The sequence below is a fragment of the Apteryx mantelli genome, chromosome 2 (genome assembly GCF_036417845.1).
Source record: "Apteryx mantelli isolate bAptMan1 chromosome 2, bAptMan1.hap1, whole genome shotgun sequence".
In the NCBI taxonomy this organism is placed as follows: Eukaryota; Metazoa; Chordata; class Aves; order Apterygiformes; family Apterygidae; genus Apteryx; species Apteryx mantelli.
Genome location: NC_089979.1, coordinates 19,676,103 through 19,694,158, shown reverse-complemented (window position 1 = coordinate 19,694,158; position 18,056 = coordinate 19,676,103). Strand labels below are relative to the sequence as shown.

Here is an 18,056-nt window from a genome sequence, read left to right as displayed (position 1 = left end):
TATGGAAAATATTTCTTAGAATTAGTTTTCTAAGACTAAAAGGTTTCAGTTTCTGAACTTCTCTTTATTAATACATTTTATTGCTTATTTCAAAAATTTATATTTGCTTTCATGTTCTTGAAAAAAAGTCCAGTTTCTTTTTTCCCAGCTTCTGTGTGGATAATTATATTCACAATAATATTTTTGGTTTTGTTTATTTGTATAGTTTTGTCTTCAAGAACTAAGGCGGCAGTTTCCTGGGAGCCACAGGGTTAAGAGATTAACTGGAATGAGATTTGAAGCTATGGAAAGGTAAAAGCTGAACTTAAGAAAATGTAATTCCTGTCTGGAAAAGGTACTTGCTATTTCTTAAAAAGTAATTCAAGCATAATAAGAGCAGAGCAAAGCAATGCTGTGCAGTTTCCTTGTAGAAAGTAACAATGTGCATGATAATCTTCTAATGCTTAGACATTTTTATTGCCTTTTTGCTTGTACTCTACGGTGTTCATTTTTCCAGTCTTTCCATCAGACTTCACAGATTAAAAGGATCTGTTACTTTCCAGCATAAGTCATTATACAGTAAAACACTAGGCACTTTTTTGGCGAAGTCTATAAGCTATACATTTAATGTTGCAGAGCTAGAGCAGCATTTGAAAATCACTGACAGTCTTTTTGTTCTCGTTGTTCTCCTGTGCACCTAATTAGCAGGGAACATCTTTTCCCATGTTTTCTGAGTGTGGTCTGGTAGAATTTAATAAGGATTAAATCTATAGGATTCTTTACAGAAATTACTCAAAAGCCATACAGAACTGAGTAGCAGAACCTAAAAGGCAGACTGACTTTTCTAAAATAACCTGTAGAAGGGTTATAACTTACCAAATTTAGGAGGAATTATTAAAATAATGAACAGCTGAGGACTTTGCAGCTTTTCAAGAGGAATGACCTCAGGGCTTGAGGTTGACCTTCATTGTCTGACTTTCTTCTTTGGATATATCCTTTTTATCAACATTCCTTTCTAATGCACTTATCTTGGATATGGCAGAGGGCAGTTAAAACTTTGTGAAGGACTTTTAGTTTCTGGTTGCTTTGAATGCTAGCAAATCTGTTCTGTGCTGCACTTCTAATTGTTGAGATTTGGAGCTTTTGGGCTGTCTTGATATGAAGGAACTGGAATTTAGAAGTAAACCCGTAAATGCTTTTTTTCTATTTAGCAGATATTTTTCATCCATTTCCTTGCAAACTGAACTCTGAAAATATAATCTGGTATCAGCCACCAGTGAAGGTCCATTGTTTGGATCAAAATAACTGGACTCCACCAGCACCAGACCAGCCAGAGGGCAACTAAAATTTTGACATTCCAAACTCGCTTTGTATAAAATACATATCCCTGAAGAATTTCCATTAAACTTAGCTCTCTTTCTGTCTTCATTTGATGTAGGGTAGGAAGGTGGTGAGAGATTGGCAGCAGATTTCCCCCTCCCCCACACCTGTCCACAAGTGCAAAAGATCGTGATTCTGTTCAGGCTTGTGTGATTACATTAAATGTGTTACTGCATGTAAAGAGATCTTTGTGGGAGTTGACTGCTACACAAACGTTATGCGTTGTTTCAGCAACAAAGTGGGATTAAACTGCAGTTTTCCAAAAGTGTGCATAAAAATTCTTGACATGATGTCTCTGTGAGGTTAGTTCCTCAAGACTGGAACATCAGGGGAGCAGGGGTATTGACAAAAGCTGAGGTTTTATCTCCATAGGTTTCCTCCAGAATTCAGAGGTGGAAGAGAGGCTTCATGTCTGGGTTATCTTGTGCAGGAACCTATCCTGGTACAGGAACTCTGTGAGGTCTCTCTCTCCAGTGACTGTAAATGAAGCCTAGGGAGACCTGCTAGGCTGAAGTGATGACACATTCTGCTGAAGAAGTGCTCCTCTGCTAAAGTCTGAGTGACTCCCAGGAGCTGATAAGATCCTGCCTTCCTCAGCAGGAAGATGAAACAGTGAACAACAGCCTTGCAGACTGAGGACATCACTTACTAACAGAAAGAATAGATTATTCTGGAACTTTACCCAGTAAAGCTGAGATTGTGGCCATCGTATTCAGGCTTGTAAAATAGGTTGGTTAAAGTAGCAACTAACAGGGGTCATGAACACAGCATTTTGCAGTACTTCTGCTTAAGTTGTCTGCAGTCACCGTCTGCTCATTTCTGCTTTTGTGCTTTGTTTCGCATTTGTTTTTATATCTTATGGTGATCTGGACTGGACAGCTGAGTTTTACAAATCACAGTGCAGCTTGGGGAACAGTGTAAGTATGTAAATGGGTGTCCAAGGCAAGAAGGGGATGGGTAGCAACAAGTTTGGTCAGCAGTACCTCTGGAAAATTCCTTGTCGGACTATACGTTGAGAGACAAAGTATGCCCCAGCTATGTGGTTATAGCACAATAGCTGTATAATCGAATGTGTTTTGAACTGAGTTGTTTTATTTGCCCAGTCTGGGTTCTTCATATGGTTAACTGAATGCACAAATCTGTTTCCCAGAAGATTTAAAGCATTTATAGCAACTGCAATAAACTATTTCTAGCATACTTCAAGTAGCAGAATTAATTAATAAAACCTATGTACTGATAATGGAAAATTTTCTTTCATGATTTATGGTAGTGTAGGGGTTGGACTCTTTCGTATGCACCTCCCTATTATACTCTTCTGCTTATACTTTATTAAGTCATAACAAAAGAAACTTACCTGAAAAAAGTGAAAAGTCTGTCATTCTGGATGTCCTTTCAACTTTTTGGGTTTCTTTCCTTTGGCGAAGAGGAGAGTTGGGAAGTGGTGGTTGTACCTATTAGGTACAGAAAAAGAGAGAACAGGCAAAGGAGTAAAACAAATTGGGTGCAAAATGTGTAAGTTGTTGCTGAAATAGTATTCCATGAAGGAATTGCGATTTATTTTTTTTTAACTGTGTGGCATAAAATACTGCAGTTCATATTCAGCACTCACTTAACAGAAATTTTGCAGAAATATAGCTCTCACAATATTCAGTATGAAAAGTACAGCAGTATTATTAACTGTATAGGAAGGATAGCTGGAAATTCAGGAGTTCTGTCTTAGCAGAAATAAATGTGACTGATTTCTTTCAACAGGTATGATGATGCTATCCAGTTATATGATAGAATTTTACAAGAAGATTCAACCAACACAGTAAGTTTAAAAGATTTTTCTGAAATACAGTGCTACATTGTTTGAAATTTTGCTAACATTGTGTGGGTTTCACTGTGGAAAAACATTCTGGCTGTATGATTATTGAATTTGTTTCCTTTAACTTCCTAGTATAACTTTGTACATTACTTTCCGTAGAACAAATGAGATTCTTCTCATAAAGAGAAGGTGTGATTTAATGTTTGCTTAAACACTGAGTTTAGAAAACATATTGTTATAACTTGTAACCTTTCCAGTGATCTTGATAGGGTTTGTATTGGACTTTTCAGCTTTTCCATTTCCCCTGAACATTTAGTATTAACGGATCAATATAGTCTGCCATGTGTCGTCTGTCTTCATAATGCTTAATCTTACTTACGAGTACACTCAGGTAGTGCTTGAACTGCTTAGTTATTTTGATTTATCATCTGGGACACTTTATTAGCTTTTGAATCAGAATGCTGTAAAGCTTGCCAACCTTACAAAACAAAACCTGAGACAGACTGTACTTTTTAGGGATTTCTTGAATACTGGTTGTATAAGACTTCTTCAGATATTAGATGCCAAAATGAAAGTCTAAAAAAACTTGTAACAATGTATTCATACTTTTTTTTTTCCAGTAAAGGTAAAGTTGGAAACATGAAGAAACCATGGAGTTTCATATTTTTATATCACATGGTGCAATTTCAGTTGATTATTATTGATCATTGCCCATTTGAGAGTATGTTTGCCTGTCTTGGTTGGTTTTAAAGAACTGGATCTCTTTATTGAGTAGTCATCTATGCAAATATAATACTTTGGCTATTCTAGATGTTTTGACAGTCTCATGTAAACCTTCATCAGTGCATTTTGAACTGCTACCTTTCTGCAGTCTTATTTGGTGTGGTCTGTTGTTCAGGAATGAATAACCTACAGAAACTCAGATAACTGGGCAGGGTATGCCAGAACTGGCTATACATAAAATGCCATCACTTAAACTAAACTATAAAAAAAAGAAAAGACAGGAAATTATTTTTAAGGGAAACATTTTAAAATGTAAATACCAACTTAAGCACTCAGACAACAGTGTTAGATTAAAGTCTGTGTCTTTTTGCAGTGATTTAACTCAACAAATGTTTGTGCAAGGGCCAGAAGAACTCTTCAAAATTTTCAGTTTTTTTTTCTTCACTCTCCCTAAGTTGTACTTCTTGATCTGTGTTCTGCAAGACAAATGTAAGTTGTCTGCGGTTGTCCTTTGGAAGTATATGGTATTTCTGAGTAGGAATTTGACTACAAGGTGCATCATTGTCTGCAGTAAATTTTGATGGATTTTAGCAATATATGGCTCAGAGTTTTAGAGATGCTGTCTTCAAAGTCATGCTAAAACAAGATGGAAACCATCTACAGTGTAGCCACAAGAACAGGTCACCTAGGTGCACATTTTATGATCTTCTGCTGAAGCCAGTGGAAAATTGAGCACCATATTGCCATGACTTCTGTAGACCACAGATCTTTGAAGTGTGCATTTTTTGGCAGTTTTACTCTTCAGCTGTCTCAACATGGCTAACGTCATCTGAGTAAGTGGTTTGTTGGATAGTTTATAAAACAAAATGATAAATTTAAATAAGTAACATGCATGGCAATTACCTAATTTGGATTTCCTCCTTTAGAAAATCATAAAGATACATAAAATGTTAATACTTAGAAGCATAAGACGTAAATATTAGAACAGCTGCATGACCTATTGGATTTCTTTAAATCTGAGAACAGAAGTGAAGAGACTATTAAATGCAGAGCAAAGGTTCTTTGTTATATAACTATAGAATAGGTTGGCTCAGTCTTGCATGTGCAGAGTGAAAGTTAAATAGAAAGTTTTGATAAATTGTCATATGTTAGAATTTTTTGTGTCTTTTACCTGTTAATTATTTCCATGCATGCATGTGGCTGCTGTAGGAAAATAAATATTTCAAGATTTTAAAAAAGAAACCATTGCTGAGTTTGTCTTGGCACTCACCTTACCTTACAGCAATTTCTTCTGGTGTGCTGACACATGGAGATGCTTATATATATTAAACGTTTTGGCAACTGCTGTAAGTGGAACATGGACATTGTTCACACAAGTCATGTAAAAATCATACTTTGCATCAGCCGACAGTTTCAAGTAGAGAGAAGCATGGGAAAAGTTTTCTTTCATTTTTTTTAAATCATTTATTTTTAAGATGCAGCAGACTTTTCCATTATGGAAAGTGAACTTTGAACTCAAATTATGTAATGGACATTCACACTTTTGTATGAGTTTTTTTTTTTTGCATGCAAAATTCTGAAATTGAGATAATAGTAATTATTTTATTTCAGTTCTTAGGACAGAATTTGAAGTACTCTTTGTTACAAAAAGATGACCTCCTCTCAATGTTTTATCTCACTTTAAGCTTATTTGCTGAAAAAGATGACCCCTTTGACAGTGGGGCAATGTTAATGTTGTCACTTGAGAGATCCCGTTTCACTGTTCAGAGCCTGTAGGCATTGAGGAAGAGTCTGCCCCTTCCCTGAAGAGGTTACCATTAATGAATGAAATCTGACTCCTGTGAAAAGCACAACTTGTGTGGATTTTAATAGGATAAGAATGGGAACCTTTTTCTTTCTAGACCATTTCAATTGAAATGTGGGAGTATTAGAGCTGTAGCTGGCAGATTGCTCTGTAATTAAGGCTGCATAACATTTTCTATTGTAGGACCTTTTTTATTAATTAAAATTTAATATAGTGTCTAGTTGAAAATCTTTATACTGATGCCAGACAGTGGCTCAGTTGTTTGTATATCTTCAGACAAAGTGTTTACTCTGTTTCTGAGAACAAAATAAGGGGGACATTGTGTTTCAGCATGTTTGGAAGAGGATTTTTTCTGTTTTGTTGTTGTTGTTGTTAATGTGTTTCATTGAGAAATCCCTATGCTCCTTTCCTTTAGAGCAAAGCCTTGAATACCAACAGGAAAAGAGCTCTTGGTAGAATGCAACTTTTATTATACTATAAGATCAACACCCAAACTGGCTAAGTTACAGACATTGGAAAATCTTCATTTTATGTGCTCAGTAGACACTGCTGGGATTTTTGTTAAATGCATCTTCTTAAAATTCCATTTGTATAGAGCATGATTGATCCCAGGCTAGAGAGTCTAAGCAGGACTTCCTTGCAGTTGTTCCTCATGACTGTAGTGCTATGGAAAGGGTCAGAAAGTAGGGAGACTCCTTTCTTTTCTGAGTTGCATCCAAGCAGTGAGGAAGAGAAGGAAAAAAAGGTCCAGAAGGAACTGGGTGATATGGTAAGGAAGCAGAATTGTGAGGACCAAAGAGGGAGGGAGAGGTGATGGAAGGTTAGCTGGTTAGTTAACGGTAGAAATCATGTCAGAAGTAGGAGATTAGACTAGAGGAATATGTATTAACACTTAAGTCTTGGGCATTTGTTTAAAAAAAATCACATTTTGCCTTGAGGCACTGTGTTTTCTGCTATCAATAAATAGCTTTAAGACCTACTGGTGAAATGTGTCTCTTTATTCCCTCTAGTACCTGGTGTGTATTAGTTCTGTCGGTACCTGTTTTAGCTCTAATGGTGAAGGCATATACCATTTGGATGTTGCAAGTAACCAAAGTTATGGTTTTCCAAAATGGAATTTCTGTTCTTTCATTAAAGCTAGCGCAGGCACGCTTCACGCCTTCTGAAGATAAGGCTGAATGGTCAAGCATGCTACTTAAAATATGCCACAATGTGTACAGCCTTAAGTTGACTTTTGGAGTGAGGTTAGTTATTTAGCTGTATGCATTGTAAATTAAGATAATACAAGGGCTAGAATTTGATATAATATATATTTTATATATATTGTAATATAATATATATTATCCTACTCCAGCTATAGTTTCCCCTTATTCTTCAACTCATCTGCCAAGCAGACTGCCAGAGCACAGAGTCAGCAACAGGGGAAAATGAGATAAGACACATGGTTCTGTCTTAATTCTAATCCATGGAAAATCTGATGTTTTTATTGGGATACTAATTCTACTGTTTCTCTTGCTCCTTTTTCAGCTAAGCTTCTAATTCAAGAAGGCATTGTATGTGCTTGCTTGACTTAGGACATATGGAGAATCCTATCAACTTCATGGGTCTAGTAGTATAATTATGGCTCACTGAACGAAGAATTTAAAATAAAATTTTAATAACAAGATGGTGATAGAAGCCATTATCTTTCAGGGTTCTTAAAATGTTCTTCACTAATAACTTTGTGGGAATGAACAGGAAACAGTATATGGATTTTGTCACATGAATTTAGTCTTTTTTGTACAGTTTTGAGGGTTTGTTTTTTTTTTTTCCCCTAGCCAAGTTGACATATTCCAGAAGAAGCACTAGAGATAGTTGAAGACCTGTGGGAATCCAGTCACTATAAAAAAAAAAAAAAAAAAAAAAAACTGAGTAAAATAATAGGACTGTATATCACTTATATAGGCAGGAATTACACATCATTAATATCTCAGCTCTTCCTAGCATCTCCTTTTGTCATTGTGTATTACTGTCATCTTGACTATATAGGTAACTTAGTTTCATCCAGTTCCTTATCCTTAACAAATACAAGGAGAATATTGGACTTTAAGTACAAGTATTTATCATTTTAATAGTGATAACTCTTTAAAACTCTTGTAGTAGTTGTGCATTCATTTTAAACAGAGAGAGACCTCCTGTGAAGTTCTTACAGATCTGTACAATCTACAGGATGCTTTAAAGTTTCCAAAGGGAAATTGCTTGCTAAATAAATATCTGCTAATGGAGGGACTTTTCTGAGGTGCTATGTGTATGTTTCATAAAATATGTTGCTAGCACTGCCAGGAAAGACATGACTAATCCTAAACTGAAGTTTGTAGGGTGGTAGTTTTAAAGGGAATTGAAAAGGATGGTTTGGCACAGTGTCTGATGCAGGCTGAAGTTGGTGAGAGGTATGAGGAGCTGCAGCTGCTGCTTCAGATAGTCCCCAAGGAGGACTGATGATTAAGCTGGGGATGCATATGTGGATCCCGAAGAAATGTTCTCTTCATTTGGCAGTGGGAGCATCATTTACCTTCGCTAGGGTTTTTTTGCTTCTTGTTGAATCATGATTGGTGAAGTGAGAGAGTGCATTCCAGCATTTGTCACGTGTTTGACTTCTGAGGGTGTAACATTTTTAAATGTTAATGGAGATTTTGTCCCTTGAAATTAAGTACTTGAAAATATAAGAACAGCTATCCTGGAGTTGTGCCCAAAGTCCATTTAGGTCATTGTACAGTTTTTGACAGTGACCAATAGCAGATACCAGGGGAAGTGAACAAGAACAGGGCAAACACACCGTATGCTCTGCTCTGGTCTCCCAGCTTCTATTAATCTTCAGGTCCTGGATTTCCTCTGCCAGAAGTGGTAACTACTGGCTCTTCATGGAATTTCTGCATTAATTTTTTGAACCACTTTCTGAATCTTTGTAAATTTTGTGCATGTGTATGTGTATCTACAACATTATTTGGCAGTGAATTTCCATCACTTATGCTTTGGGCAAATCTCCTTTAATTTATTTTGAGCCTTCCACCCAGCAATTTTATTTGATAACCTTAATTCTTCTCTTATAGGCAATACTCATTTTCTGTTCACTGTATTAATTTTTGCTCATGATTCTATAGATCTTTCATTCCCCTCTAAGCAGAGAAGTCCCAACCTGTCTAGCAGTTCTCATTGCCGTTCTGTGCCCCGTAACCCTGCTGCTATTCCAAGGACCCTTTCTTTTTTGCCCTATTTTTTTAGACAAGGTAGGAGAGCACAGAAGTGCAGTTAGTATTCAAAATGCAAGAGCATTATGGATTTATACAGTGGCAAAATAATGTGTTCTGGTCTGTATTGTTTTCCAAAAATTCCAGCATCGTAGTGTGGCGGGTGTTTTTTAAGAGCACTTCTGAACACTGAACTGACAGAACTGTTTATTGTAATTCCAGCATCTTCCTAACTGGGCGGACTCAGAGAGTATTGCTGTGGACATTAAATTAATATTGTTTTACCCTTTGTGTATCCAGATTAAATTTCATGGGCCATTTTATCATACTGGCATTCACTGTTGTGAATGCTAGTATTTGCAGTTGTTTTGTTTTTTATACTTGAATAACTTATTATCATCAGTTAACTTTGTCACATCACTGTTAATTCCCGGGTTAGAACACCTATAAATATGCTGAACAGTAGTTTTTACAGGTGACTGTGGGATTTTCAGTAAAGGGAAGTTGCTAGTAGAAAGGAATGACTTTCTCCTGTTTTATATCTTTTAGCTAGTTTATTCATCGGTTTGAAGACCTTCCGCTCTTATACTGTGGCAACTTAGTTTCCTTAAGAGCTTCCAGTGAGAAACCTTGTTGAAAGTCTTTCTAAAATCAAAGTAGACTGTATTAAATGGCTCTTTATTCATCCACACTCAGTGACTTCTTCAAAGAAGTTCAATATACCTGTGAAGCCTTATTTTTTTTCTGCATAAACTGTTCTTACTCTTTGTGGGTATGTTTTTCATGTTTTCAAATTCCAGTCTTTAGTATAGTTTCTACCAATTTGCTGTCTGCTGATATCAGACTTTACAGGCTGTTGTTCACTGGATTCCCCTTTGGAACCCTTTAAAAAAATATATTCACATTTGCTACTTGTGCTTTGACATTATCCCTAAAGTAGTTGCTTCAGGTCAGCAGCTCTGCGCCTGCATAGATTCATTTGCAAGATTTGGCCTGGTTTAACTGTCTTCCATGGTTAACTTGGAAAAAATAAATCTGGCAACAATGTTTCATTATTGTGGTTGCATTCAAATAATAACTTTCATGTACTTTCTTCACTTTATCTTTGTTATAGCTGTTTACACTTCTGGTTTGATTTGCATATTGTAATTTGAAGGAAATTATTTTAATCAGTCAAACTTTTAGACCAAATGCACCTTTTCTAAAATGTTAAATCCTCCATAAAAACAAATTGAAAGAATTAATTTTGAAAAAATTTGTAAAGTCACCAAATACAATTTGTTTAACATTGCAGCAGTTACCCAGATATAAAACTGTTCCTTTCTTAAGAGAGCCAGTAACTGAAAAGCCTTCTCCAGCTAATACTTTCTTTGCAACCATGAAATTTAGAACAATCTTAGACTCTCTTATGGTATGTTTTACTAATCAAATGCAGAAGTTGATAAATGTTCAAATCCTTGCTTCACTTTGAGTCTACTTAATGCTAATTAAAAAGAATCATAACAAATGGAGGATTAGTTCTTGTGCCAGATTGGGATTATTAGTCTTTAAAAGAAATAGCTTGGAAAGGTTCACTGTTTAATAAATATGTGACATACTAAAGCACCTTACTCCATATGATAGTGATTATGGTATAAGTGTTTCTTTAAGATGACATATATCTTTCCATTAAGAATGCTGGATTTACAGAATCAGCCAGTAAACATTCCGGTGTTTTGTTTTAAACTCTGGAAAATTGATAGGGGGAATTCCATGTCATAGGTTCTGCGTGGTCAAACGGTGCATATCTTGTTGCAACATAAAAAATTTTGCCTTTTCCTTTTTGATTTAAGGTGGAAGGAGAAAGGAGAATGAGTTCCTTTATGTATTAGAATTGTTATTATAAATCTTATTCTTGTGATAGACAGAATTCAAATGAAACCCTTGGGGAGCCTTATTTTTCTGTCTTTGTTAACAGAATTGTTACGGCTATTTTGGTATGCTTCATAGATCTCATAATAATCACAAACCTTGTATTTAAAAGTAGGTTGCTCATGATAATTTTTAGTGGACTTGAAATTAATGAGTTTGAACAGATTCCTACTCTGTATTCTGCAGTTTTTTGGTATCTTGCAATAGGTCTACTAAAAATGAATTCACATTTTGAAATGTGAGTTTTTTACTAAACAAAGGGCTAAAACATAATAAAATATATGACCTGCTTTTCTTATATCAGCTGATGATGAAAACGGTGCTAAGTTGGATGTATGAAATATAAGTAAATCTTCTGTAGTATTAGTGGCATGCTACCTTTTCTTGTAAGAGTAATTAGTTTTTGTCTGGTAAGGTGGTTATTGGTAGTGGTGGTATTGCCCAGTAAAAAAAAAAAAAAAAAAAAAATTGCTTAATTTGATGTACATAAATAAAAACTGGTGCTAAGTGTCTAAAAACTGTCGTTACATATTCCATTCTCCTGGGGTGCTCATTAAGCACCCTGTGAGCATGGTGAGCATCATTCCCAATTCACCAAGAAGGAAACGGATACATCCAGAGACCTAGATAAGGGCTCGGAGACAATATAAATCAGGATAAGGAGGACAAGCTTGCAACACACAAACTTGTTAATGTCCTGATTTTAATGCAAGCCTTTTCATATATATGTATATATATATAAATAATATTATATATATATTTTTTTTCTTGAAGCATTGACTACTGCAGTCTTCCTTTAAAAAGTAACTGATAGTCCTTGTGGTCTAAAGAAAAGCTAGAATGAAAGCGTAGTATGTGAATACAGATAAACCAATGCTGTTTTGTTTTCATTTATTTATTTTTTTAGTCTGTCTTAGGACTTTCAGGGATCATGGATCTGAATACTTCATTTCACTGCTACTGAACGCCTAAGTATATATCTCTTGGCGATGTGTGCAGAATATTTTTGTTCTAATTTTATTTATGTGTTTGAAAAATGCTAGCAACTTCTTTAAAAACAAAACAAAACACAGATCCTGATTGACTTCTTCCCAGCAGTTTTTAATAGGTTAAGCCAAATGCTGACTTTCAAAAATTCTGTGCCATTATAAAACATCTTGTTCATCCAGTTGCTAGATTTTTCTTTTGAAAAAATTGTCAGCACTGTTTTGAATATTTGTGCCTCTTTTTTTGCTAAGAGTTCTCTGTAAATAAGCTAACTTATCCCAACATTTTTGAAGGTGTATTTAAAGGTAAGAGAGCTCTGATTTCAAGCCCAGATGCTATTTTAACTTTGGTGGTGCGGAAGGTGAATGAAAAAGGAAGTTTTAAATACTATTGTTCTCAAATATGAAACAAAAAGTGTAATTTTGCAGAAATGTTGTGGGATTTGGAGTAGGAAGATGTGGTTTAGAGCCGTATGTATACATACTTCATTTTACTCCTGAATGCTGCTGTCGGAACCAGCTAGTTATACCTAATGCTTTTGTCCTTATTATTTGATTACGTTAAAGGAAGTGCTTGTTATAGACAAACATCAGTTTATATTTGTGACTAGAAGTAGTTGTAACTTCTAAAAATTAATATCTTGAGGTTACAGTGATTTATGTTATTTGGGAGTGCTGTGGTTCAGAAATACAGCCACCACCGAGGGAATCCTTTTTCAGACTGTTTTGCAGGGCTTGCTTGCATGCGATTGAAGGAGTTTCATTCGAAACGAAAAAGAAGGGTGACTTATGTAGGCAGCTCCTGTCTGTCATTGCAAATTAAGTTGTCAGATGCATTGATTGATTTTTATATATTATATATATATATATTTATATATATTTCAGTTGTTAAGCAGTCTCTTGATTGCTTTTTCTTTACATTTTGAAAGTAACTGATTTTTTTAAATCCAAATGCCACATTTTTAAAGTAGACTTCCTTAAGCTGTCACCTGCAAAAAGGTTTCTCTCTTTGTAAGTCAGAATTGCATGATGGGCTCCTTGGGTGTCTGTGCGGCTGTCGCCTTTCCTGTCTCTCCGTTGTCCTGCTCTGGGAGCAGCTCCTTGCTCTCGGTGCGCTCTCCACCTTCAGACTGCTTCAGTGATTCTCTCTTCCTATTGAGTGTAACGTGTTTCCTTTTTTGGGGTGCAAATCTCAGGTTGTGTCACCACATGTAATGTGGCCTGATGTGCAAGTGGAGCATGAATCAGAAAATCTGGTTTAGTTTGTGCCTGTGCCACTGTGTGGCCCTGCGTTAGTTTAGCGCTGTGCCCCCATGTTCCTGCTGTAGCAAGGGTACTAACCTGCCTTATATAATGCTTTGAGATCTCATAAAAAGTGAGGGGTTTTTTGTTTGTTTTAGTAACAGTGGCTATGTGATAAACATGTGAGACAGCTCTCTCTATATTTGAAAATTAAAAAAGTTTAATTATGCTGTTTCCTTATTTTAAAAACTCAGGAAAATAAGCAGTGTGTATTGTTATTGTAGTGATTAATGGGGTGGTCACCAATTGCAATTCCCAGAGTCCGTTAAAGATTTAGCCTCATGTCTTACAGTAAAACTAGAAAGAGGAATGTAATTTCACAGGTTGCAGTTTGACCAAGAAACAGTGGTTAACAACATGACTCTGCGTAAACCTCCCATGCTGTCTGCATCCAAATCTGTCTCCTGATAAGTCCAGTGAATTGTCTCTCTACCTGTGCCTTGCACTTAAGCAGAAGAGCAAAATTTTTTCTCTTCACTTGAACCATTTTCACTGAATGTGCATTGACTATATGTTTGTGGGGAGTTGAATGCATTTCTAGATATGGTGGTGTCACTTGTTTGTTTTATCAGCTTGAACTAATTTACTTAGATGATACAGGCTACTCTTCTTCTAGAAGAAATTAAATTGGTCGAATGATGATGAAAGGATAAGAGGTTAAGTAAGAGAATAGTCGCAGTTAAAATACTGTTATAATGTGAAAGAGGTTTTGTATTTTTATGTGACTGAGATCTTAAGAAGGTCTGTCACCAGGAAACAAATTTCTGAACTATCTCAAATTCTAAGATTAAAAACTTTCAAGTTTTCGTTGAAGAATTGTGTGTTCCTGTGCAGTCAAGGCTTCTGTAAGATTATACCAAACTTTATAACATCTTCTAAGATATGAAATGGAATGAGAGTTAGGAGGAGAATAAGCAATGGGGTTGTGCTACAGAAGGAAACTTTTCATGAATATTATCTCATGGAGAAATAGCATGTAAGTGTGTGTATGTACACATACAAATCTACCATGCAAAACAGACCATCTGTCGTCTTATGTTTGACTACAGCAGTTATGATGGCCCAGGAGAACAGAGTTTACGTGCAAGGGAGTGGGCTGGTAGTATTTTTTCTTTAAGGCATGTTATACTGGAATTTGTTTTTACTGTTATTTTGTCAGATTCCAGATCTGATGGCTTTCAGGCTGGCTGAGGTATATTGCTGTTTGCTCCAAACTCTGTCAGACTGCTGGGAAGATGTGCATTTTTTTGAATTACAACATAAGTATACCTTGATTCAAAATTCCTCGAGGTCAGAAGATTGCTTTTAGAGAACTGTAACCTACATACTTCAAAAATTGGAGTATCAGATTGGAATTCAGAATAATCAACTACTAAAATGCTGTGTATCTTTTTTCCTGGTGGTCTGTAACAACATTTATGGAGTTCCAAATGTTGTTATGGTATAGTACTTAAATCTTCATTTTTTTTATGTTGTTTATGCTGAAATACATTTTTCCACACACATACTGAAGTACTGGTTGGTTTTGCTATTGAAGAGGCTATTTTATTTTGCCTTTATATTAAAAGGTCTACTTTGTGCTCTATGATGAGAACTTGTTTATGAAGTTGGTATATATTCAACAGTAATTAAAGATGGCATTCAGCGCTTTGGCAGAAATCTGTAAAAATGGCTGAAAGCCATTTTTATACAGTGGCAACCCAGATGCCTCTGTGCGATTCTCTAAAACTCAGTCACTATAATCATGGGTCTTGTGAATGAGAAGGTGGGGGTCTTTGGACTGGCTGGAGATTAGCCTCTCCTGCTGGTTTGTAATTACCAGAATCTGGACAGTCATTTGTTGGAACGAAATAATGCATACAGTTTGTGTCTCCAAAGAAAAGCATGCATAATGCGATTGTAAGAAGAGGTTTTCAAGCTCTCAGGGGGATGTTGTGGGGATGTTTATAAACTCCAGCCTAGCAGTTGCTCTGCAGTGGAATTCCACTGGTATTGAGATAATAATTTGCACAGTCAAATTGCTTTCTATACAAAAACCCAGGGAATTATGAGACCCTAATCCTTTATTAATGTCAACCCATAGGCAGCAAGAAAGCGTAAGATTGCCATTCGAAAAGCCCAGGGGAAAAATCTTGAGGCCATCCGAGAGCTGAATGAGTATCTGGAACAGTGAGTGTCTTACAAGAATACAGATTGTGTTTTGCTATTGTGATAAATCTTTTTAATTAAAATGGAATTTGCATTTGATTTACACCTTTGCTTCCATGCTGGTCACTTACAGAATCCCTCCACACATTCTTTTTCTTTTTCCTCCCTTGCTCTCTGTATACAGATTTGTCGGAGACCAAGAAGCTTGGCATGAACTTGCAGAACTTTACATCAATGAGCATGAGTAAGTTGTTTGCTAAGTCCACATAAAAACTGTTAAATTTTAAATCTACTCCGTGTAAGTCGAAGACATCAGTGATTGTTTTCATGGGCCAGTGTTAGAAAGTATACAGTCTCATTTCCAATATAGCAAGTGTCATCAGGAAATAATTAACAACCTTATTTGACTAATAACTGATTTAACGAGACATTTGATTTTAAAGCAGAAGCAACTTACTAAATTACCTGTATGTTTCATTTAAAAAAAAAATCTGATATAAAAAAAAGTGTTATATATGTAGTGGAGAACAGCACGCATTTGCCCTAATTTCTCATTCAAGTGATGTTTTTACTAGTAATAGATTTGAAATTCTGTACTTCTAAAAACAATTAATTACACTAACTGTATGTAATATTCTGTTTTTCTGTTAGCTTGCCTCTGCAGGAACTTGCAGGGCCTACTTCTAAACCTGGAAAAAAAACCAACACACACACACAGAAAATCCTCACCCCCACACAAAAAACATGGATGCAGAGCTAGAGGCATTTGGTCGCCTGGGTACAAAAGCCAGTGCAGTCAAGAATGTTGCATGTTGTAGTAACTTGCTTATTGGATATTTAATGTTTTTGTTAGCTTTTTTTATTGCTGTAGTGACAGGAGGAAATCCCAGTGTGAGAGGATTAGCTCAAAGCCTTAGTGTAAGTTTTCTAATATCACAGCATTAATTCTAACCTCCACCCAAAGGCGTATACCCCCTCCCCCGCCCCCGGCCCTTTAGTTCTTCAGCCCGGCCTGAATTATATCACATTGTTTGTTTCCTTCCTTTCTAGAGAGTAGTAAAAGAATCAAATTCTCAAGGAAAAAACAGCCATTCTCGTTGTCAGGAAAAAATTGTTCCCCCATCACTTCTCCTTCTACTCCGTTCTCACCAAAAATAATTATTAAGCTCTTTCAAATGCTGACTTAAAGAATAATCTAGGATTTTGATGTCCAAACTTCCATTTGTTTGGGGAAATTTACCAGCAACTTTTCCAAGAAAATAGCTATTTTTTAAAAATGTGAACTGAACTCCAAAAATATATTTAACCTTGTCAGAGCAGTTGGTACAAAAATGAATGATAGGGTGGAGCAGACATACTTATTTTACTGTTTGGTTTTTTTTTTCCCCCCCTTTTGGCTATAATCTTCATTACAGAATACTGTAGTGGAACTTGAGAAATAAATTGCTTTTGCTTGTAGTTATGTTGGTCTGGAATTCCAATAAAAATAGTATGCAGAATTTTCTCCAGATCATTGAAAAAATTGACTGTGCTTAGCGTACTGTTCAGAGCATTATTATTATTTTAAGATTAAATAGGGAAAAAATTGGAATCTGGGCTAAAAAGCAACTAAAAGTTAATTTTTCATTAAAGGAAATAATTAGTCAGCTTACCTGTTCTATCAGTATCCTAAATTTAGTCTTGATTGTGAAATCACCATGCCGTTACCATTGCTCATGAAAGCGCTTAGGTTTACAAGGTTTGTGTAGTCCCCAGTTCTACATTCTGTTCTGTTAAGAGGACTGTGGCTTCCTTCCGATCTACCACTTTTGGAGAATGAGATGACTATCATACAAATTATATGGTTTAATACTGTTTCATCATTGCTAAATTGCTTTTACTCTAATATTTAATAATTTGCCAATACTTGTGTTACAGACCTTGTGTCTCTGGTTTTTGAAATCCTACCATGTAAACTCTTCTGAACAATGCTATCATATATCTGTAGTAAATGCAACTTCTGCAGGAAGCCATATTAACTGAGACATTGTGCAGTTAGGATTTTTATAATTAATGCAAATAAATTAGCATTATGAACTTATCTTCATAGTTCATGCTGAAAGCTTTAATTTAAAGAACAAGTGCTAGCCTTTTCTTTTGCAATGATAAGTTGTTGCCCATTTTGACTGGTTTAATACTATTTTCATATACACATTTGGACTTTTTGATTTTAGAACTGTTCTCATTATGGTTTTTAGATCTCACTTTTGTGGTTAACTGTGAGTGCATAACATTAACTGAGAGTTTAGTTCTTTAATCTATAGCTTGACATATGAATCATCATGTAGCTGAATTTTATGTGGAAGGAAACATGAACTTGGTAGCCTGAATTAAAGTAACTTCTAGTAGTTAAACAAAATTTGCTTATCCTGTTTCTTCTCATCATTTATTAGAAGAAATGGGTAATTTTTAAAGTTTTCCATGAGCTGTTCAATATATACCAGGGCCTTTAGTAAAGATTTCACCATCTAGAATGTGAAAATAGTAATTTGTGGTTTCAAATATCATTTAAAAATAGAACATTTCTTTTGATCATAAGTCATGTGAAGATATGAAGGAAAATTAAGACTCTTTTTACTGTACTGTAAAGAAACTGAAGCAAAGAGCTATACACTTTTTCATTTTTATATGTCACTTTTCTATATTCCTTAGCTATGCAAAAGCAGCCTTCTGCTTAGAGGAACTTATGATGACTAATCCACACAACCACTTATATTGTCAGCAGTATGCTGAAGTAAGTATTTTCAGAA

At 35.6% G+C, this 18,056-nt stretch overlaps 1 protein-coding gene across 2 annotated transcripts in view; it reads left to right on the top strand.

Moving 5' to 3' along the window:
- Nucleotides 1-18,056, top strand: part of EMC2 (ER membrane protein complex subunit 2) — a 44,903-nt gene that overhangs the window by 15,281 nt on the left and 11,566 nt on the right. For both annotated transcript variants that reach the window (XR_010883273.1, XM_067290240.1), the window contains exons 4-8: nt 206-291; nt 3,112-3,169; nt 15,203-15,288; nt 15,452-15,511; nt 17,959-18,040. Coding sequence is in view for 1 of the 2 variants with exons in the window: in XM_067290240.1 (XP_067146341.1) it covers nt 206-291; nt 3,112-3,169; nt 15,203-15,288; nt 15,452-15,511; nt 17,959-18,040 (372 nt within the window). In the remaining variant the exon portion in view is untranslated. The remainder of the gene's footprint in view (nt 1-205; nt 292-3,111; nt 3,170-15,202; nt 15,289-15,451; nt 15,512-17,958; nt 18,041-18,056) is intronic.